The 22,024-nt window shown below is 41.3% G+C and overlaps 1 protein-coding gene across 6 annotated transcripts in view; it reads left to right on the top strand.

Moving 5' to 3' along the window:
* The window catches only part of CEP89 (centrosomal protein 89), a 97,726-nt gene that overhangs the window by 31,451 nt on the left and 44,251 nt on the right, over nt 1-22,024 (top strand). For 5 of the 6 annotated variants that reach the window (XR_007514631.1, XR_007514633.1, XR_007514634.1 and 2 more), the window contains exons 6-14: nt 1,704-1,735; nt 2,581-2,623; nt 6,354-6,572; nt 12,726-12,871; nt 15,379-15,429; nt 15,599-15,682; nt 16,641-16,744; nt 19,586-19,701; nt 21,628-21,808. Coding sequence is in view for 2 of the 6 variants with exons in the window: in XM_049864045.1 (XP_049720002.1) it covers nt 1,704-1,735; nt 2,581-2,623; nt 6,354-6,572; nt 12,726-12,871; nt 15,379-15,429; nt 15,599-15,682; nt 16,641-16,744; nt 19,586-19,701; nt 21,628-21,808 (976 nt within the window). In the remaining 4 variants the exon portion in view is untranslated. The remainder of the gene's footprint in view (nt 1-1,703; nt 1,736-2,580; nt 2,624-6,353; nt 6,573-12,725; nt 12,872-15,378; nt 15,430-15,598; nt 15,683-16,640; nt 16,745-19,585; nt 19,702-21,627; nt 21,809-22,024) is intronic. The other variant, XM_049864046.1, reaches the window with a different exon arrangement.

Genomic DNA, 22,024 nt, shown 5'->3' with positions numbered 1-22,024 from the left:
TCAGGTATCTTCTCGGAGCTCATGATCCCATATATGTAACCTACTACTTGATTTTGTTCATTCATTCATTCAGTTAGCAGAAACATGTAGACATGTTGAGGGCCCAGTATGTGTTTGGCACTGTGAGAGCAGCCAGAGCAATCTTTTCAAAACACAAATTTGGTAATATCCCCTCCCATACATCCCTACGAAGCCCCACACCCCTTACACTTAGACCTCTGCAGTGATTTCTCACAGCCTACCAGGTTAGCCAGGCCTGGCCCCTGCTGACCATTCTCCGACCACTCGGATATTCTTTTATTTCCTCAAGTGCATGTTGTTTCCTCCTGCCCCGGGCCTTTGCACATGCTGTTCTCCCTCCCCACCATTTAATGTCTAACATAAACGAAAACAAAACAAACCCGTTGCTGTTGAGTCGATTCCGACTTATAGCAACCCTATAGAACAGAACAGAACTGCCCTGTAGAGTTTTCAAGGAACAGCTGGTGGATTTGAACTGCTGACTTTTTGGTTAGCAACCAAACACTTAACCACTGTGCCACCAGGGCCTCAGCATAAACTAGAGATAATTATTTCATTTTCTTTGGGAAAAATGGGCAAATAGCCTTTTAAAAACTTTTTATGATGATGATTTTCAAACATGTACAAAAGTAGAGAGACTAGTAAAACAAACTCCCATTTGCTTATCTGTGATTGTCAACGTGCTAACTGCTCCCCAGCCAGGCAATAGAGGCAGACACAAAGACCAGGGGACAGTTAGCCTCATTTGCTGGTTAGAGAAGGTGGCAGAGGAGACAGAGAAGGTTTCATTTGTCTGAACTGCGAAGGACAGGGCAGAATTTCACCAGGTAGCAAATCCGTGCAGGCTATCCAGGCCAAGCTCCAGGACATTTGACCAAAAGTAGTTTGGTTAAAAACAGTTGATTAAGATGACTTTTCGGTCAAAAATAAGATCTTCAATGATGAGTTGTTCAAGTATTGGTGATTTTAATGAACCAGGGAGTAGATTTATGATCTTTTATGCATCTGTAGGCACTTTTATCTGTTTTTCTGAACTCTGTAGGTATTTTTTCCCACATTTGTTTCTAGTTTGTTTTCACCCAGTTATTTCTGCTCTCCAAATTAATAGTAGAAAGTTAAATCAGCCTAGATGTTGAGCTTTTCACCACAACAAATGGTATAGGCAACTGTAAGATCACCCTTTTCGTGTGGTCCCTGAATTACAAATATGTGGAAAATTAGTAACCGGGCAGGAGTATTTTCATCTGTACTGCCAAGGCCATTTGTTTCAAGAAACAATTTTTCTGACCAATTTGAGTGCTACTTTTAGGCAGAGAGGAGTCAAGCCTTCACCCATTTGGGGGTCAGCAGGCGGAACGTGGAAAGAGAACACAGGGTGGGGGAGTGATAAAAAGGTGGGGAGGAGCCCAGCATCACTCTGAGGAGGTGGACCTTGGTTCTGTCATCGGGAGAGTCGCGAGATGTGCTGCCAGGTGAAGAAGGAGCGTGACAGGAAGGGATGAGCAATTCAGTGTCTGGCTCCTGCCTCACCCTGGGTCGATATTGCCATGTGACCTTGCGCAGTCTCTCCCTGCCCAGGCCCTGTTTATCTCACCTATAGAAGGCAGGTTCCTGTGAGTATACTTTTCTCAGGTGTCAAATTTCTGTATTTACTTTAAAAAGTTCTCTCTTCTTTTTTTAAGCAGATGGCAAACATCCCGTTCTGGATTTAAAGGTAAGATGATTTTTTTTAAAATGATTTTCTCAATCAGTACATAACATTTCTACTATAATTTTAAAACACTCTTTGTGATTTGTGGGAAAAAATATCTTCCCTTAAAAGTTCTGTCCCATCAAGTGTGTGTTTTAGATTGGGGAGTTAGAAATCACTCACATAATGTGTATAGTGGACAGGCAATTTTATAACTAATTTGCCAGCAAGTAATAGTTCTAACTTAAGTTTGTAATTGTGCCATGTCATAGGAGTTTAAAAATTAAACATTCTTCGGAGTTAATCTAAAACCTGATCTACCCTTTCAGCAGAAATAAGAAATTTAATATCACACCACTGTGTAACGGAAGAATTAACAAAAGTTCAAAGCCTTTCCTTGCCACTGCATTTAGGATTGAGCAGCGAGATCTCAGATTCTTTTCTCAGCTTTTTGAAAAACCTGTTTCACTGCAGTTTATGGGGTTTTTCTGCATACCCAAATGAGAAGCGGCTGACCCAGGTGGTCTTGGCTTTGTGCATCTCTGCTTAGCACTTGCAGCCATTCACATATTTTAGGATGTGATCCAGTGGCCTGTCACTCGTGGCACCTCACAGACAAAAGGCAGGAAGAAAGCTATGCAGGAATTCCCTCATTGCCTCAGAGAACCCCCCAGGCAAGGAAGACCCTTAAGGTTTTTTAGTTTGCTCTGCAACAAACGCAGAGCAAACTAAGAGCTACAGGAGCTGAAATGCAGAAAAACATCTTTGTGCTGAAATGCGTGATGTCATGACCCAGCTGCTTGTGCCAGTCTGCTTTCAGAAGGTGCTGAGACTCTAACTTGTTACTCTCCTGTTGTTTTCTTCCCTAGGATGAAAAACTACCGTTACGTGAAAAGCCTCCACCATCCCCAGGTAGTTGTCTTTTGAAATTCCTTAGGACTGATTGTTTTAGAGACTACCCTGAATAACGTCTTCTGAAAATAAAGGTCATTTTTTTTTTTCCCTGGAATGGCCCTTGCCTCTGTCCCCTGTTACAGGAATTGGGAAGAGGTAGCAGTTCTTGACCTTCCATCTTTGCCTCTCAGTACAGGGTCCAAACGCTGGGTAGTGGATGCTGGTTAGGTGGGTAAAAGAACATGTTGATACGCTCAGAAGCTGGGTCGGTGATAGGTGGACCTGTGAGTTGTGCTCAGACACTGGGTGGGTGATGGGTGGACGTGTGGCTTGTGCTTAGACACTGGGTGGGTGATGGGTGGACCTGTGGGTTGTGCTTAGACACTAGGTGGGTGGGTGGTCCTGTGAGATGTGCTCAAATTGGATGAGTGGACCTGTAGGATGTGTTCAGACACTGGGTGGGGTGATGGGTGGACCTGTAGGTTGTGCTTAGACACTAGGTGGGTGGGTGGTCCTGTGGGATGTGCTCAAATTGGATGATTGGACCTGTAGGATGTGTTCAGACACTGGGTGGGTGATGGGTGGACCTGTGGGTTGTGCTTAGACACTAGCTGGGTGGGTGGTCCTGTGGGATATGCTCAAATTGGATGAGTGGACCTGTAGGATGTGTTCAGACACTGGGTGGGTGATGGGTGGACCTGTGGGTTGTGCTTAGACACTGGGTGGGTGATGGGAGGACCTGTGGGTTGTGCTTAGACACTGGGTGGGTGATGGGTGGGCCTGTGGGTTGTGCTTAGACACTAGGTGAGCGGGTGGTCCTGTGGGATGTGCTCAAATTGGATGAGTGGACCTGTAGGATGTGTTCAGACACTGGGTGAGTGATGGGTGGGCCTGTGGGTTGTGCTTAGACACTAGGTGGGCGGGTGGTCCTGTGGGATGTGCTCAAATTGGATGAGTGGACCTGTAGGATGTGTTCAGACACTGGGTGAGTGATGGGTGGGCCTGTGGGTTGTGCTCAGACACTGGGTGGATGGGTGGTCCTGTGGTATGTGCTCAGATTGGATGAGTGGACCTGTGGGATGTGCTCAGACACTGGGTGGGTGGTGGGTGGGCCTGTGGTATGTGTTCAGACACTGGGTGGGTGATGGGTGGACCTGTGGGATGTGCTCAGACACTGGGTGGGTGGATGGAACTGTAGAATGTGCTCAGACACTGGGTGGATGGACATGTGGGATGTGTTCAGATACTAGGTGAGTGGCTAGAACTGTGGGATGTCCTCAGATTGCGTAGGTGATAGGTAGACCTGTGAGATGTGCTCAGACACTAGGTGGGTGGACCGGTGGGATGTGTTCAGACTCTGGGTGGGTGGCTGGAACTGTGGAATATGCTCAGATGGGGTGGGTGGTGGGTGGTCCTGTGGGGTGTGCTCAGATGCCGGGTGGGTGGTGGGTTGTCTTGTGGGGTGTGCTTAGATGCTGGATGGGTGGTGGGTGGTCCTGTGGGGTGTACTCAGATCTGACTGGGTGGGTGGTCCTATGGGATGTGCTCAGATGCTGAGTGGGTGGGTGGTCCTGTGGGATGTGCTCAGATGCTGAGTGAGTGGATGGTCCTGTGGGATGTGCTCAGATGCTGTGGGTTGGATGACTGTGGGGTATGCTCAGATGCTAGGTGGTTGGGTGACTGTGTGGGGTGTGCTCAGATGCTGGGTGGTTGGGTGACTGTGTGGGGTATGCTCAGATGTTGGGTGGGTGGATACAAGGACATGTGAAATCTCAGATGCTGGGATTGTGGTTGGGTGGACCTGTGGAATTATCTGTGATGCTGGGTGGGTGGCCCTGTGTGATGTGCTCCAACACTGAATGGGTGAGTGGACAGATGCAAGGGGGGTGATGTGTTCACAGCACGAATGGGTGAGTAGGTGATATGTTCAGGTGCCTAGAAGGTAGGTAGTTACTTATGAGGTCTGTGCTCTCGGGATGAAGGCAGAGAGAGTCCTAGAGATACTTTCTTTGGTACACTTCACTGTATATTTTGGGTAGTCTCAATAGCTTCCGAGTAGATTTTATATTTTAAGCTGTTATGTTTCACAGCACTAGCATGGAAATCCATTTGGATGTCAACACTTGTAAATCTGTCTTCTGTGTTAGATTGACCTTATTTTTACCCCCTCTCTCACTGTCTTTGGGTGCTGTGTGCTGGGAGTTTGCTGAGACTCTGTCTTTTAGCTCACAGGTTCATTCTTCACTGTATATATTCTGCCATTCAGCCCATTCTTTGAATTTTATCATTCATGAAATATTAAATTTCCATGATTTCTATGAAATACTGACTAGCATCTCTCCGAGGAGCTTAACTATACTCATTCTTAAGTCTTGTACTTTGTGCTACAGCTATACTTTCCTCTGTTATTTGACTTTGGTGTTTCCCTTAGCTCAGATGTTTGATGGTTCTTGGTATTGTGCTCAACTCTGTCCTTGTTGGCAACTCTTGCAAGGCTCTATCAGTTTATTGCAGGCTGCTTGTAGGGGGAAGCTAGCAAGTTGTCAGGTATACAGCCTGTCTCCAGTGACTGATGGGACGGTCAGGATGTCAGGCCAGCAGTAGAATGGGGCCCCTCTTGCTCCTGTGTTTCTCCAGCCCACTGAGCCTGCTCTGCCCCTGCCTTTGTTCCTTTTCTTTCTTGGCCATTACTTTCCGCAGTTCCTCCAAGGCCACTTCCTATCCCTAGTGCTCACCGGGACAAGGCATATCCACTCCCACCTTTTGTAGTTGTGCCCTACTGGCACATTTTAGGCTGTGGCTTCCATTTTCAATCTAATCTCAACTGTTTTATTTTTCCTGGGATTCCTCATGGTTCCTCCATTGTTTCAGTGCAGCTGTGGAGTTACCTCTTAGCCGTTCCGATCATGTCCTAGAGACAGGGTATGTGAGTATCAGAGTCCAGGGGAGGGCATCTGGAGCCACCAATCCTCTCACTAGGCCTCTCCTGATCCCTTGACACGGGCTGAGTCCACCGTCTGGAGCCCCCAGCCCTCCAGCTCTTGTCTGCCCACAGAAGCTCTGCCTTCACCTCCACCTCCATCTAAAGGGTTGCCCTCGCCCTCTTCTGTTAGTCCCCGTACCTCTTCATTTTGTCTTCCTTGTCTGGGTGTTGCCCAGACCACAAATCTTGGTACTCATCCTTGATTTACCCCTTCCCTCACTGCCCACACTCCGTCAGTCATCAAGCCCTGTCAGGTTTTAGCCCATCCGTCCTCTCACATGTTCCTCCCTCTCTGCTCCCACTCCTCAGTTGCCTTAGGAGCCTCCTGACTGGTCTCCCTGCCTCTGGCTAATCCTCATCCCAGCTCACTTTCTTCATTGCTGGCTGGAAGGATTTACAGAGAGGAGAGAATTTTCAATTTCACATCTCTACACTAAAGCTTTTCTAGCTCTTGGTCACCTGCAGCATCAAACCCCAATGGTGTATCATAATATGTCTCCTGCCCTTCCCTCTGTCACTTCTCTTCCTGTCTCCCACTCTGTGTTAGCATATGTAGCCTGGCCAGATCACTCACTCTTTCCTGTATGGGCCATTCTCTTTCCAGGGACCAAAGAACATAGTATAAGGTTTTTTGAAATAAAGTCTTATATAATTTTGATGTAAAAGTATAAAATGTCAATTTATATGTATTTTTTAAGAGAAAGAAAAGTTTTATTATGGAATAATAAATTTATATTTCTAAACTTTTTCCCTATGTGTTTTCAGATATAACTGGTAGAACACGTCAAAGATGTCTAGAAATAACCAAAGAAAAGTTTGAGGAATTAAAAGAGGAAAATTTGCGTCTAAACAATACAAATCAAACCCTTACCCTTGAACTTAATGTAATGAAACAAGCAATGAAAGAGCTACAATTAAAACTTAAGAAAGTGGAAAAAGAAAACGGAAGACTCAAAGAGGCTGAGAAAGCACCCTCTCAGGAAGGTTGGGACAACTACGCACTTCTGTTATTAAAAGAAAGAACAGTACTTCACTCATTTTTTTATTTAAGATTTAATATTTTCATGTTGTAGTAGTTGTTGATGTTTATGTTGTTAATCTTTTATGTTATAATGTTTAAGGTTTTTTCATTAATGTCAAGACTTACTGAAATTTGGCTTCATGTGCGGTATCATTTTTTTTTTTTAATTTATGGTTGTTGAGAATATATACAGCAAAACATACACCAATTCAATGGTTTCTACAAGTATAATTCAGCGATGTCAATTACATTCTTCAAGTTGTGCAATCATTCTCACTCTCCTTTTCTGAGTTGTTCCTCCACCGTCAACATAAACTCACTGCCGCCTTAGGTTTCTGTCTAATCTTTTGAGTTACTGTTGTTGATTTGATCCCATACAGATAGTTTTTAAAAGAGCATAATGCTCAAAGCAGACGTTTTTTACTAGTTAAACCAAACCGTTGTTTATGCTAAAAAATAAAATCCAATACTTATTTTGGAACTTGATGCTTAGCATCACATCTTATATCAATTTTTTATCACCATGAGCAGCATAAAAAATACTTCTTTCAATGATGAAGGCTCTGACATTTTCCTTGATAATTTGGTAGGCGAAAACCAGAAAGAAATCCCATATTAATTTGCATTTTTTTATTATCGATAAACTTGAATATTGTCTTACATCTTTGCAGGTCCTTTTATTTCTCTTTTATAAATTTGTCTGTTTGAAATTGAGATGATTAGCTTTTCCTTATTAATTTGTAGGAACTCTTTTTTTTTTTTTTTTTGCAACCCCATGTGTATCAGAGTAGAACCATGCTCCATGGTGTTTTCTTTTATTTTGTTGTTGTTGAGAATATGCCCACCAAAACATACTCCAATTCAACAGTTTCTACATGTACAATTCAGTGACATTGATTACACTCTTTGAGTTGTGCAACCATTCTCACCCTCCTTTTCTGAGTTGTTCCTCCCCCATTAACATAAACTAACTACCCCCTGAGATTCCTATCTAATCTTCTGTGTTGCTATTGCCAATTTGATCCCATATAGATATATGTTAAAAGAACATAAGACTCAAGGCAGACATTTTTTTTACTAGTTAAGCTGAACTATTGTTTGGTTTTAAGAAAACTTCAGGGCATATTTTTGGTTTCAGGTTGAAAGATTATCTCAGGGCAGTAGTTTCAGGGGTTCATTCAACCTTCATGGCTTCAGGAAGTCTGGAGTCCATGAGAATTTGAAATTCTGTTCTGCACTTTTCCCCTTTTGATCAGAATTCTGCTGTTGAATCTTTTATCAAAATGTTCAGTAATGGCAGCCGGACACTATCCACTTCTGGTCTCATGGCAAAGGAGGCAGTTGTTCATGGAGGTAATTAGTCACACATTCCATATCCTCCTCCTATTCCCGACTCTCCTTCTCCCTCTGTTGATCCAAGTGAATAGGGACCAATTGTTGTGCCTTGGATGGCCTTTTGCAAGCTGTTAAGACTCCAGGCACTATGCATTGAACTAGGAGGTAGAACAGAAGCACTAAACATGTTATTAGGCCAATTAATCGGGATGTCGTGTGAAACCATGATCCTAAACCTTCAAACCAAGGAACCAAATGCCATGAGATTTTTGGTTGTACATAACCAGCCTCAGCAGCTACTCTTTTTTTTTTTTTTTTTTTGGTCATTGTTTTTGACAAGCCATCTTTTTACAGGTGTATGACTTATTGAGACCAATTATAATAATTGGCTGTACAACCCTACCCTATTTCCATCACCATTAACTCCTCCCTCCTTGCTCCCACCCCCAGTAACTACTAATAAACTTTGTTCTCTATACATTTATCTTGTCTTTTTATATAAGTGAGGTCACACAATATTTGTCTTTTTGCAGTTGACTTATTTCACTCAGCCCCATCCATATTGTAGCATGTATCAAGACTTCATTTCTGCTACTGGCTACGTAGTATTCCATTTGTATGTATGTACCACATTTTGTTTATCCATTCACCCGTTGATGGGCGTTTCTGTAGTTTCCAGCTTTTAGCTACTGTGAATAGTGCTGTAGTAAACATTGGTATACAAGTCTCTGTTTCAGTCTTTTGGGTATATACCTAGGAGTAGAATTGCTGGGTCATGTAGTAGTTGTATTTTTAGTCTTTTGAGGAACTGCCACACTGTTTTCCACAACGGCTGTACCATTTTGCATTCCCATCAGCAATGGATAAGTATTCCTGTTTCCGCACATCCTCACCAACATTTGTTGTTTTCTGTTTTGTTTGTTTATCTTTGCCATCCTCCAAAAAAAAAAAAAAAATACCAAGCCCATTGCTGTCAAGTTAATTCCAACTCATAGCGACCGTATAGGACAGGGTGGAACTGCCCCATAGAGTTTCCAAGGAATGCCTGGTGGGTTCAAACTGCCAACCTTTTTGTTAGCTGCCATAGCACTTAACCACCACACCACCAGAATTTCCATTTGCCATCCTAGTGGGAGTGAAACGATATCTCATTGTGGTTTTGGTTTACATCTCTCAGGTGGCTAATGACATTGAGCATCGTTTCTCTGTTTGGTGGCCATTTGAATATCCTCTTTGGTGAAATGTCTATTCAAGTCCTTTGCCCATTTTAGGATTAGGTTATTTGTCTTTTAGTTGTTGTCAAAGTTTTATATATATTTTGTTTATTAGATTCTTGTCAGATATATGGTTTCCAGAGATATTCTTCTAGTTGGTAGCTTGTCTTTTCACTTTTTTGGTAGGCTTTTGATAAACAAAAGTTTTTAATTTTTATGAGATCCTTTTTTTTTTTCGGTCTTTTGCTGTTTGTGGTTTTGTTATGTATTAGATAATCCATTGTTAAAAACTATTTAGTTTACACATTTAGCTCCTTAATCCATTTGGAACTTGTTTTTGTGTATAGTGTGAGACATGGATCCTGTTTCATGTTTCTGCACACCTTTATTGAAGAGACTCTTCTTTCTCCGTCAAAAGGACTTAGCACCCGTGTCAAAAATCAGTTGACCATACGTGTGTACATTTATTTTGGACTCTGAATTTTATTTCATTGGTCTATGGTTCTATTGTTACACCAATACCAGGCTATTTTGATTACTGTAGCTGTATAAACTCACTGCCATTGAGTCAATTACAACTCATAGCAGCCCCGTAGCATTTCTGAGGCTGTAAATCTTTCTGGAAGCAGACTGCCACATCTTTTTCCCATGGAGCCACTGGTGGTTTCGAACTGCCAACCTTTCAGTTAGCAGTTGATTGCTTTAACCACTGTATCACTAGGGCTCCTTAGTATGTTTTAAAATCAGGAAGTATGAGTCCTCCTGCTTTGTTCTTCTCTTTCAACATCACTTCAGCTATTTGAGGCCTCTCGCCATCCCATATGAAGTTGAGGACTGATTTTTCTGTTTCTGAAAAGAAGGCTGTTAGAATTTTGATCGAAATTGTGTTGAATCTACAAATCACTTTGGATAGTGTTGACATCTTAACAATATTAAGTCTTCCAATCCACGGGCGTAGAACGTCTTTCCATTTATTTAAGTCTTCTTTAATCTCTTTCTGCAGTGTTTTGTAGTCCCTGGTTAGATTTATTTTTAGGTATTTTATTCTCTTAGATGCTATTGTAAATGGAATTTTTTCCCTAATTTCCCTTTCAGATTTCTCATTGCTGGTGTATAGAAACCCAACGGACTTTTTTGTTGACCTTGTACCCTGCAACTTTGCTAAATTTCTCTATTAGCTCTAGAAGTTTTCTTGTCAACTCTTTGGGATTTTCTACATATAGGATCATATTGTCTGCAAAAAGAAATAATTTTACTTTTTCTTTTCCAATCTGAATACCTTTTTATTTCTTTCCCCTGTCTTATTCCTCTGGCTAGGACTTCTAATACAATATTGAATACAAGTGGTGAGAGCAGGCACCCTTGTCTTGTTCCCAATTTCAAAGGGAAGGCTCTCAGTCTTTCTCCATTAAGTGTAATGTTGGCTGCTGGGTTTTTATATATACCCTGAATCATATTGAGCAATTTCCCTTCTATCCCAAACATCGGTAGAGTTTTCATCAAGAGAGGGTGTTTGGTTTTACCAAATGCTTTTTTCTGCATCGATATTGATGATCATGTGGTCCTTTTCCTTTGGTCTGTTGATGTGGTATATTATAATGATTGATTTTTCTAACATTGAACCAACTCGGTATTCCTGGAGTAAATCTCACTTGATCACGGCGTATGACTCTTTTAATATGCTGTTGCATTCTATTCGATAGTATTTTGTTGAGGATTTTTATATCTATATTCATAAGAGAGATTAGCCTCTAGTTTTCTTTTCTTGTGCGTGTCTTTGTCCGGTTTGGGTACCAGGGTTATGTTTGTTTCATAGAATGAATTAGGGAGTATTCCTTCCTTCTCTATCATTTGAAAGGGCTTAAACAGTATTGGTGTGAATTCTTCTCTAAATGATTGGTAGAATTCCCCGGTGAAGCCATTTATCTGGTCCAGGACTTTTTTTTTCTTGGGAGGTTTTCGATCACTGATTTGATCTCTTCACTTGCTGTGGGTCTTTTGAGACTTTCTATTTTCTCTTGAGTCAGTTTGGGTAGGTTGTGTGCTTCTAAGAATTTGTCCATTTCATCTAGGTTGTTCAGTTTCTTGTTGTACAGTTGCTCATAATATTGTCATAATATTCTTTATTTCTATCTGGTCAGTTGTAATGTCCCCTATTTCATTTTTTATTTAATCTTTTCTCTTCTTTTGTCAGTCTACCTAAAAACCAAAAATCCATTGCCATCAACTTGATCCCGACTCATAGCAACCCTATAGGGCAGAGTAGAACCACCCCATAGGGTTTCCAAGGAGCAGCTGGTGGATTCAAACTGCCAACCTGGTTAGCAGTCGAGCTCTTAACCACTGCACTACCAGGGCACCAACTTCTGGTTTTATTGGTTCTATTTTTCTGTTTTTGATTTTATTTATTTATTCTCTGATCTTTGTTATTTTCTTTCTTATGGTAGGTTTAGGTTTTGTTTGGTCTTCTCTTTCTAGTTCCTGGAGTCGTTGAGTTAGGCTGTCGATTTGAGATTTTTCTTCTTTCTTGTAGGCATTTATTGCTGTAAGTGTCCCTCTGAATACTGCCTTCACTGTGTCCCCTAAGTTTGATAATGTTGTGCTTCCATTTTCATTTGACTCTAAGAAATTTGTGGCTTATCTTTTGATTTTTTTCTTGACCCCTTGGTAGTTTAATAGTGTGTTGCTTATTTTCCATGTTTGTCTGTTTTCCAGTTGTTTTTTTTTTTTTTTTATGCTATTGATTTCTAACTTCACTCTGTTGTGGTTAGAGAAAATACTTTGTATTATTTCAATCTGTTAAAATTTATCAAGACTTGCTTTGTGACCTAACATGTGGTTATCCTGGAGAGTGATCCTTGTGCACTGGAGTAGAATGTACATTGTGCTGTTCTTGGGTGGAGGCACTCTTTATATATTATGAATTTTTGCCCTTTTTTGTATCTGTAATATTTTCTCAGCTTGTTGATAATTCAGCTAAATCTGTGACATGTTTTTCTTTTCTAACTTCTACCCTTTGTATCAAATCCTTTTTAACTCTAAGATTATATGAATTTTTACTAATACTTTTTCTATTTGCATAAGACAATATTATGACTTTAAGTAAGACACTGTAGTTTTCTTCATATGTCCCTGAATATTTCTTATCCTAGGCACATTTATTCTTAGATACTCCATATTATTTGTGCCGTTACTTTTGTGGGATCTATTTTCTATTGTGTTTTCTAACAAGACATTGTTACTATTTGGGAAGGCTTTTCTAATAAATCATCCATTCTATATGCTTTTCAAGACATGTATATATATACATACACACACATATAATCTGAAACAATGACTTTTAAATTTAAATTTTATTTTAATCTACATTCAAAAATTTCCAAGTTAATGTTGACTATTCAGTGTTTAAAAAACTTTTATTCATTTATATTTATATATTTACCTTTCATTGCTTCTGTGAGCCTAAAAGGGAAAAAAAATAAGCAGATGGTTAGCAATGTATGTAAAATCTTGGTAATTTTGATACAATTTCTCATATATATATGTATCTTTTTTTTTTTTTTTCAGAAGTGGCTGTGCCCGAGTTACTTTATCTTAGAAAACAAGCTCAAGAACTAGTGGATGAAAATGATGGGTTGAAAATGACTGTCCATCGTTTGAATGTAGAACTGAGTAGATATCAAACAAAATTTAGGCATTTGTCCAAGGAAGAGGTAATATTCCCTGTTAGGAAAAATCTTCATTTTCAGATTTTTAGTCTTTACTGTTGAATTGATTTACAATTCTAAAGGGTTCTTATTTTTATAATTTGATATAAAAAAGATGCATCCAAAGCAAGGTGTTTGTAGGAGCCTTTCTATTTTCTTCCCACCCTCCCCATTACACATGTTGACAGTGAAGGTTCTTTGTAAAATACTGGGACAATCCAGAAGTAAAAGAGTGGGTGTTCCGCTCTCAGTCCTCTTCCCCAGGGTTGCAGCTGTTGTCAGTTTGTCAGTATACAAACTTGTAAAAGAAAGCAGACTCATTTTACTTTATGAAATGGATAAAATAATTCAATTCAACAAACGTTTACTGAACAAGCTACTAAATTAGATGCTGTGTTGGTTCCCTGTGGCTGCTGTAACAACTTACCACAAACTTGGTGGCTTAAAATGGCAGAAATTTATTCTCTGCCTGTTGTGGAGGTCAGGAGGGTATCGGCAGGGCCGTGCCTCCTATAAAGGCCCTAGGGAAGGATCCTTCCTTGGTCTTCTAGCTTCCGGTGACTCTAAGTGTTCCTTGCCTTGTGGCTGCATCACTTCAGTCTACTTCTATCTTCACATTGATGTTGTTGTTGTCAGGTGCCGTCAAGTCACTTCCAACTCATAGCAACCCTACCTTCTCCTGTTGTGTCTTCTCCTCTTATCTCTGTTATAGGGACACTTGTCACTGGATTTAAGGTCCACCCAGATAATCCAGGGTGGTTTCATCTTGAGGTCATTAACTTAATTATGTCTGCAAAGACCCTTTCTTCAAATAAGGTCAGGCACAAGTTCCAGAAAGTAGGATATGGATAGATCTTCTGGTGGGCTGCCTTTCAGCATACTACAGATGCTGTGAAGAATAAAAGATGAACCAGAAGGTCAGGGGCTTGCTCTTATATGTGAACAACATGTGTGCCTGCAGGAGGAGGATGTACAGCTGACTTGCTAGAGGTGAGGGAAGGTAAGCACACAGGGCTCTCAGGTAGCACCTGGGAGTTAGAGGGAGCCACATGGGCTTCTGATTTGGGCATCAGTTTATCTCTTGGGTTTATGTTGTTGTTAGGTGCCATCGAGTCAGTTCCAACTCATAGCGACCCTGTGTACCACAGAACGAAACACTGCCCAGTCCTGCACCATGCTCACAATCATTGTTGTGATTGAGCCCATTGTTGCAGCCACTGTGTCAGTCCATCTTGTTGAGGGTCTTCGTCTTTTTCACAGACCCTCTACTTTACCAAGCATGATGTCCTTCTCCAAGGACAGGTCCCTTCTGATAACATGCCCAAGGCACGTGAGATGAAGTCTTCCCATCCTCACATCCAAGGAGCACTCTGGCTAGATTTCTTCAAAGACAGACTTGTTGGTTCTTCTGGCAGTCCATGGTATATTCAGTATTCGAGGGTGTCAGTTCTTCTTTGGTCTTCCTTATTCATGGTCCAGCTTTTGCATGCATATGAGACGATTGAAGATGTCGTGGCTTGCTTGGGTCAGGCACATCTTAGTCCTCAAAGTGACATCTTTGCTTTTTAACACTTTAGAGAGATTTTTTGCAGCAGATTTGCCCAATGCAATACATCATTTGGTTTCCTGACTGCTGCTTCTGTGGGCATTGATTGTGGATCCAAGTAAGATGAAATCCTTAACAATATAAGTCTTTTCTCCATTTATCATGATTTTGCTTATTAGTTCAGTCGTGAGGATTTTTGTTTTCTTTATGGGTCAAAAACAAGCCTCAAAAACATCAAGCTGATCGAGGAGTAACTTAAGAGCCTGTAAAAAAAAAAAAAAACACTCTTTAAAGGAAGACAATAAAATTCAGACACTCAATATGTAATGTTCAAAAAGTCCAGCATCCAATAAAAAATACTAGGTATGTCCCAGATTAAAGGAGATGAAAGAAGCTTGACTTCTAAATGCAGCATATGGCTCTGCATTAAACAGAAAAAGGACGTTAGTGGGAAAATTGGCAAAATTTAAATATAGTCTGTAGGCTAAAAAATAGTATTATACCAGTGTTAATTTCCTAATTTTCACAATTGTACTGTGGTTAAGTTAAAGAATGTTCTTGGGTTTTTTTTGAAATATACGCTGAACTATGTAAAAGAAGAGATATCATTCCTGCAAATCACTCTTAAACATTTCAGAAATTTTCTCATACACACACACATATACATACATTCATATAAACGTGTATGTACATACAGATGCACAGATGGCTGATGCCTTATCTAAATTAAGAATACCTAAGGATTGAAAGGAAACCCTGGTGGCCTCGTGGTTAAGAGCTATGGCTGCCAACCAAAAGATCAGCAGTTCGAATCTACCGGGCGTAGCTTGAAAACTCTGTGGGGCAGTTCTATTCTGTCCTGTAGGGTCACTATGAGTCATAACAGACTCAACAGCAGTGGGTTTAAGGGTTGACATTTCAGAGTAAGTGTCATTTAAGCTGCCTTCATTATTTGTTTTGTTCCTAGAGTTTAAACATTGACGGCCTCCCATTAAAGGGCCCTATACCACCCTGGTTGGTAAGTGAAAAGTTATTTATTTAATTTCAGGTCCATATTTTCTGGGCTGTATTCGAATAGCTATTAAAACATTCCAAGTTAAGTGTATATTCTTAACCTTTTTTAAAGTTTGCTGAATGTGTTTACATATGAGGAATATAGTAATCCTCCTTTGCTCTGTTGTCCTCAGTTGGATATAAAGTACCTGTCACCATTGTTGCTGGCTTATGAAGACAGGATGAAGGAGAAGGATGAACTCAATGCCACCCTCGAGGTAGGTTGGCACATGTCTCAGAAGAGACAAGGTTTGTAAAAAACTAAGGCTGTTTCAAACTTTGAGGAAATATTTTGATGGTGGGTATGCCCAACATATAATAGATATTCAAATGTTCATTAAAGAAAGGAGAGGAAAAAGGAAGGAAGGAAGCAAGGTAGGCAAGCAGAAAGGTAAGAGGAGGAGAAATTACTTGACAATGCTGCTTTAGGTTAAACAACTGTACACGTAAATAGCTAATAGCTGGGAGGAGAACTTTTAGAAGCCTCCCAGAAAAAATGTTGTCGTCTAAGGTTCTCACTGAAGGATCGCACAGGGCACTGGAGCTAGCCAAAGGCTGGCTGAGAAAAGTCGGTGTTGGGGGAGGCCTGGCAGAACCTAGCAGAACCACTGTTTGACAATTGAGACCCAGCAATAGCACCCTGGCACCAGGCTGATGACTGACAGGTGCTGTGTCGACTGATGACTTTACATAAGAAAGGCTTTCTCACGGTTTTAATGGGGCAAAAATGGCACCAACCCCCACAATAACCCTCCACCACCAAAATAAGCTTTAAAGGTGAAAATCTCTTAATTTTATCTTAAAAAACTCCATTTTGTCCTCCACAGCTTTTAAACAAAGGGAAAATTAGTGTTTACAGCCATTTCTGCTTCTTGTTTTGTTTTGTTTTGTTTTGAAGTATTTGGCAGTTACAGAAAAAGGTCATGATATTAGGAATTGAATATTAAAAACCTGGCCTCTCTGTCCCTTGTGCTGGGTACTGTCGTTGTCTCTCGTCTGCTTTCTGACTGGACCGTAAACTCCCTGAGGATACACGTTTGGTGCTGGTACCAACAGTCTCAGGCTGGTATTACATGAGATTCTGCTAAATGTTTATTAACATTTGATCTTAGCTGTACTGACAACACTAAAAAAAAATGCAGATGCATGTTACAATTTCCATAAATTTTATTTCAGGAGGAAATGAGGATGTTTAGGATACGGGTCCAAGAAGTGGTGAAAGAAAATGAAGAATTGCACCAAGAGTTAAATAAGAGTAGTCCTGTTACGGATAAGGAATGGCAAGTGGTGTTGTGCTTTTGGTATTTTGCGAGTTAAAAAAAGATAATAGGAATAAACTTTATTAAATAAATACATTCTCTTTTTTTCACTAAAATATTTTCAGGGAGATGCTCTGAGAACATCAATATCATGCAATAAAATCCTAGTAAATTATTCTAAACTTATATTTTGAAGGTTACTTAAAAATTTTAATTTCTCAAACCTGAAATTTATTTGCTTGCCCAATTTTTATTTTCTGAGGTTGTATTTTTCTGGGTCATTTTTTCCCCACCCCACACCTGTCGACTCACACCCTTTCTTAGAACCCTCTGGCCACACTCGGAGATGTAGACCAGAAAGCCCAGCCTCCAGTCTGGGTAGGCCCTGCCCAGCAGCTGCTGTCTGCCCTGACCTTCTGTGGAGGCCTTTCACTCCCTGACGGCTGAGTGTAGCCACACCTCCTTGCTCTTACTGATGCTGCTCCCTCTGCCTGGAATGCCCTCTCCTACGCCTGCTCACCTTTAGGGCCTGCTCCAAGGGCACTTGGCAGTAGCTCTCTCTTAAAACTGTTTCTGACCTAGCCCTAAACACTCACCCTGTCCTGGTACCTGCCACACTGGGCCTGCCTCTTTGTCCCCACATCTGCCTCTCTTCTGCTCTGTGAGCTCCTCAAGGTCAGGGCCATGTCCTGCTTGTTCATCTTTATGTGGGACTCAGCATCCAGCATGGCAGGAACAAATGCCTGTTAAATCATTTAGTGAGAGTTAATGTCTTTAAAAGTCTAAAGGCAATATCCAGGCAAGACTAAGAAAACAAACATTCAAATATATCTTTCTCACTTTAGGTTAGACATGTTATATTTAATATTTTTTGTGTCTTACCATCCCTGAAAAAATGAAGTGGTTTCTGTATGCAGCATCTAGAAATCTGTGATTAGTCAGTAGCATCCTGACCTTTAAGTTGGCCCTCCCTGACTATATGGTCACCGATGTGTCAGCTAGGGTTGAGCTAGGCAGCTGCTGGATCTTGGTGCACTGCGACATCCCCTGTTGAAGTGGGTTGTCTTCTGTGAGGCCACCAGTGTGTCTCACCTCAAACCCTCCGTCAACAGTCCCCTGGAAAGCAGCTCCATTAGGCTGGGTCTCGTATGCCTCCAACAGCCCTGGTGAGAATCTAGAACCTCTGATCCTTTCCCTAACCTTGTATATAGCCACAAGCCTCACCTGTTTACATCTCCATAGAATTATCCAAAAAGAGGAGCGGAGGGGTGAGGAAGGAAGGAAAGGCCCTGCTTTCAAACCCGCTTTCCTGCAGCCTCCCCCAGTCCTGGGTTTATTAGGACTGAAGTGTGCGCTCGGCTCTAGCACAGTGGCCTGTGCAGCATTTGGGTGAGTTGTTAGGCCTGCACAGTTCCTCTGCTGAAGGTCCCTGGCCAGCCACCCTGTTACCTTGAATTCTCCAGCATGGGGTATGGGCTCCATGGGTCCTGCAGCATCACACTCCACAGGCCAATCTGCCATCACACAAAGCCTCTTGCAATAGTGTCCTCCTCTCAGCCTCCTCGGCTGCTGCTTCCCGTACCTGCCCAGGTACGCGGCTGCCAGACCCGTGCACAACAGGTACACCAGTGTCACAGTTCAGTAGAAGTTTTCCACTTGGTCTAAAATAATTTCTCAGTGAACTTCTGGGCTGTAGCTAAATGCTCTCCACTTCTTTTCCTACCTCTTCCCCAACCAGTGGTGACCTTGGACTTAATGAGCCACCCGTAAAATGGGAGGGGTTGCTAAACTAAATCTGGGGTTTTCAACTTGTTTTAAAGAGTGAATATTCCTTTCATTTATAAAAAGGAAGCGAGGGAGGGAGAGAAGGAGAGAAGAAGGAAGGGAGAGAGAGAGGGGAAATCCAAAATGTAAAACAGATCAAAATGGAGCAGCTCCATTTGAGGCAGGAGTGAGGAGGCTGGACAGGACCCAGCCTGGGCGAGTTCCCTCTCCCCCTGGGTGCAGGGAGCAAGTGAGGTAATTGCTAGAGCTGGGCTCTCTTCTCCCCTCCTTGTGCCTCACTTTCTTAGCTTAAAGTGGAAAATTGAGATGTTTTGCTGGTTTCCGTTGTATTTCGGATGGTAAACATTTAACTAGATGTCCCTTCAGCTTATACTAATTGGAATTTGTGATCATGAAGCTTGAGTGAGGCTGGGATTTACTTTGCATCGTCTGTAAGGAAAGGATTTAAAGCCAAAAGCCAAACCCATAGAGCTGCCCCATAGGGTTCCCAAGGAGCAGCTAGTGGATTCAAACTGCAGACCTTTTAGTTAGGAGCCAAGCTCTTAGCCACTGCACCATCAGAGCTCCTAAGGGAAGGGCTTGCTCCTGGTGAAATTAAGGCTGACAAGTCTCAGTACAGTTTAAGAAACAATTTCAAAGGATTTTAGCAATTGTTTTTTGGCAGTTATGCTTCTAATTACAAATGGATATTTTTAAATTATAACAGGAATTTTCTAGGCTCTTTAGAAAAATATTCCATATTGGTGTCAGAAAAGACAGTGGGTAGAGGGGATTGGAGGTATATATGGATAAAACAGGGTTGGCTGTTTGATGATTGTTTAAAATGAGTGTTGTGTACGTGGGAGTGTATTAGTCTATTTTTGTATACTTGAAATTTTACATTTTGAAAAGTTATTGGAATAACCCATAATTCAAACTTCATGACTGTCTTTTCCTTCAATTTAATGCAAATTAGCAGAGTTTGCTGTGTAAATAATATATTTAAAGTTATTAAATGATGCATTAATTGACTTCTTTTAGACTCTGTTTCTGTAACCAATCAGGATTGCAATACTTAATTTCATAAATTAATTGTAGGCGTCAGCTTCAGACTCAAGCAGAACTGGTATTAGAGGAAAACAAGTTGTTGATAGAGCAGCTGGAGATTCAGCAGAAGAAAGCCAAGGACGCCCAACAGGAGCATCTCCAGGAAGGTGAGAGCTCTTTCCATGAGTACCTGCAGGGCAGTGATGTCGCTATTGTGTCATTTCACACTGCAGCCCCTCCTGCTGCCCGCCCCCCCGAGATCGAAGATGGGGGAAATCATGTTTTTTAAGAATATATTCTTTACTGAAGTGCAGCTGGTAGATGTTAAAACATGTCCAGACGTTGCCCGTAATGCATTGATTGCTTTTCTTAGACTCCACAGTATCTCTAATCATTCCATATATTTTATTTTGTAAATCAAATTGTAGGTGACAGCTTTAGACTCAGTAGAACTGGTTTTAGGGGAAAATAGTGCCTTAGAAACGGGGAAAACCACGGGCAGTAAATATTTGGCACAACACAAGGATCTGCTCCCAAATATTTGTTGGATGAGTGAATAAACGGGAGCTCTCTAAACAGTGTCTCTGTGCTCTTTTCCGTCCTTCAGAGCCATAGGTGTTGTGGTAATATATCACGCCTGCTCTGTGTGTCCCCTCTCGCCGTGTGTCCCCCTCTGCCCAGAGGGGCCTCTCAGCATGTGACAGTGGACTATGAAATGGGACATATTCTGAGTCATTTCTTCAGCATTGATTAAAACCAGAATTTGTGAGCACAAAAGATAGTGGTTTTTTTCATTCTTTGCTTTAGTGATTTTTCTTTTCCAGTGAAGAATGGTGTCAGACAGGAGGCTAAAAGACAAGCCGTCTTGTGGGAGCCAGTAACTCCGCTTTCTGTTTTCCCATCTGTACCTGGTTATTTAATGACTTAACTTTCCACACTGAGGCAGAGATAATTACCAACCTCCTTTCTCACTGAAGCTACTGGGCTAACATTTCCCTTGTTTCTGAGAGCCTGGTCATGTTTAAAAACCAGAGCATCTCAGAGAGTCGGACAGGCATTTCCTCCACAGGCCTTTTCCATAGACTTTGTGTGGTACAGAAATATTTGCCTTGACCCTGGGGGTGGAGGGAAGAGGGAGCCATTGCGCCTTCTGTCTTTGTTTTCGGGATTGGCAATGACAAGGAAGTTAATTTCATATTACCGAGCTGAGGTTGTCAAGCATACCAGATCTGACAGCTGTGATGATTCTTCTAGTCACGTGGGCAGGGTGAACCTTCTGGCCTATGTGAATCCATCAGTTGCCTATACTGTTTTCCCATTTCCCAGAAACATATTAATTTTGATCAACTTAATGTTTTCCTAGAGTAGAAAGACTTGAAGTCTTATGCTGTAATATTCGTAAGTGCTAGTTTCAGTAGCTGCCAAGGAAATATACTACCATGTCATGGAAACTCTGGTGGCGTAGTGGTTAAGAGCTATGGCTGCTAACCAAAAGGTCAGCAGTTTGAATCCACTAGGTGCTCCTTGGAAGCTCTGTAGGGCAGTTCTACTCTGTCCTATAGGGTTGGTATGAGTCGGAATCGACTCGACGGCACTGGGTTTGTTTTTTTTTTGGGTTTTTTGTTTTTGTTTTTATTGTGTCATATAGGATGAAAATACTTACGATTTACTTTAAATGCAGGATATTAAAGCTAATGAGGAAAAGGAAGAAATACAAGAACTTTGTTTCTTAGTTTGACTGCATTTTATATCCTTGAAAATCTTGTTGTAGTTTTAGGGACGTACGTGTGCTTCCCCATCTGTGTGTGACTTAGGGCTTCAGTCTTTGGAAGGTCAGTTCCTTGGAGACTGGAACCATGTCTTGTTAAGTATCATAGTGGGCACCAGTAAAAGGTGTATAGAAGTGAATGCTTAATATAGGGCAGTGATTTCCAAGTACTAGCACTTTTAGTAATACTTCATAAATCTCCAAAAAGATTTTTAAAAGATCATTTTTATGAGCTGACTCTCATTAGTGCTATGTAGTAATCAATAATCATGTTTTATTACATGATCTTTTGTATCAAGTCTTAATCCATTCTTTTGTTTTTCAGTTTCCAAACTGACTAAACAACTTATGTTTCTGGAGACTAAAGCACAGACCCAGGAAAAGGAGCTCACCGAAAGCAAGGAGCAGCTGAAAATTTCACACAACAGATGCCAAGAGTTGAGAACAAACTTGGACAGCAAAATCGCAATGAAAGTTCATGATTCAATTGTGAATGAATTAAAAAGGTAAGGATTTAATATCTTTTCGGGCATTAATGAATCACCATGTATGCTGTCATAGACGGAGTGGAGAGAGTTTGCTGAGCCTTTTTCTGATGCCTTTCAGCCACACTAATGCAGCTGTCTGAGACTGAGAATGATAAATATTTTATCGAAGTAAAATATGGCTGCCCTGGAGGGTTACAATCTGTGTTTCATGTGTGTATATGGTTTTTTTCCTGC

The sequence above is a fragment of the Elephas maximus genome, chromosome 21 (genome assembly GCF_024166365.1).
Source record: "Elephas maximus indicus isolate mEleMax1 chromosome 21, mEleMax1 primary haplotype, whole genome shotgun sequence".
Lineage (NCBI taxonomy): Eukaryota > Metazoa > Chordata > Mammalia > Proboscidea > Elephantidae > Elephas > Elephas maximus.
Note: the sequence above shows the minus strand (reverse complement) of the source record. Positions and strands in the feature narration are given on the sequence as shown.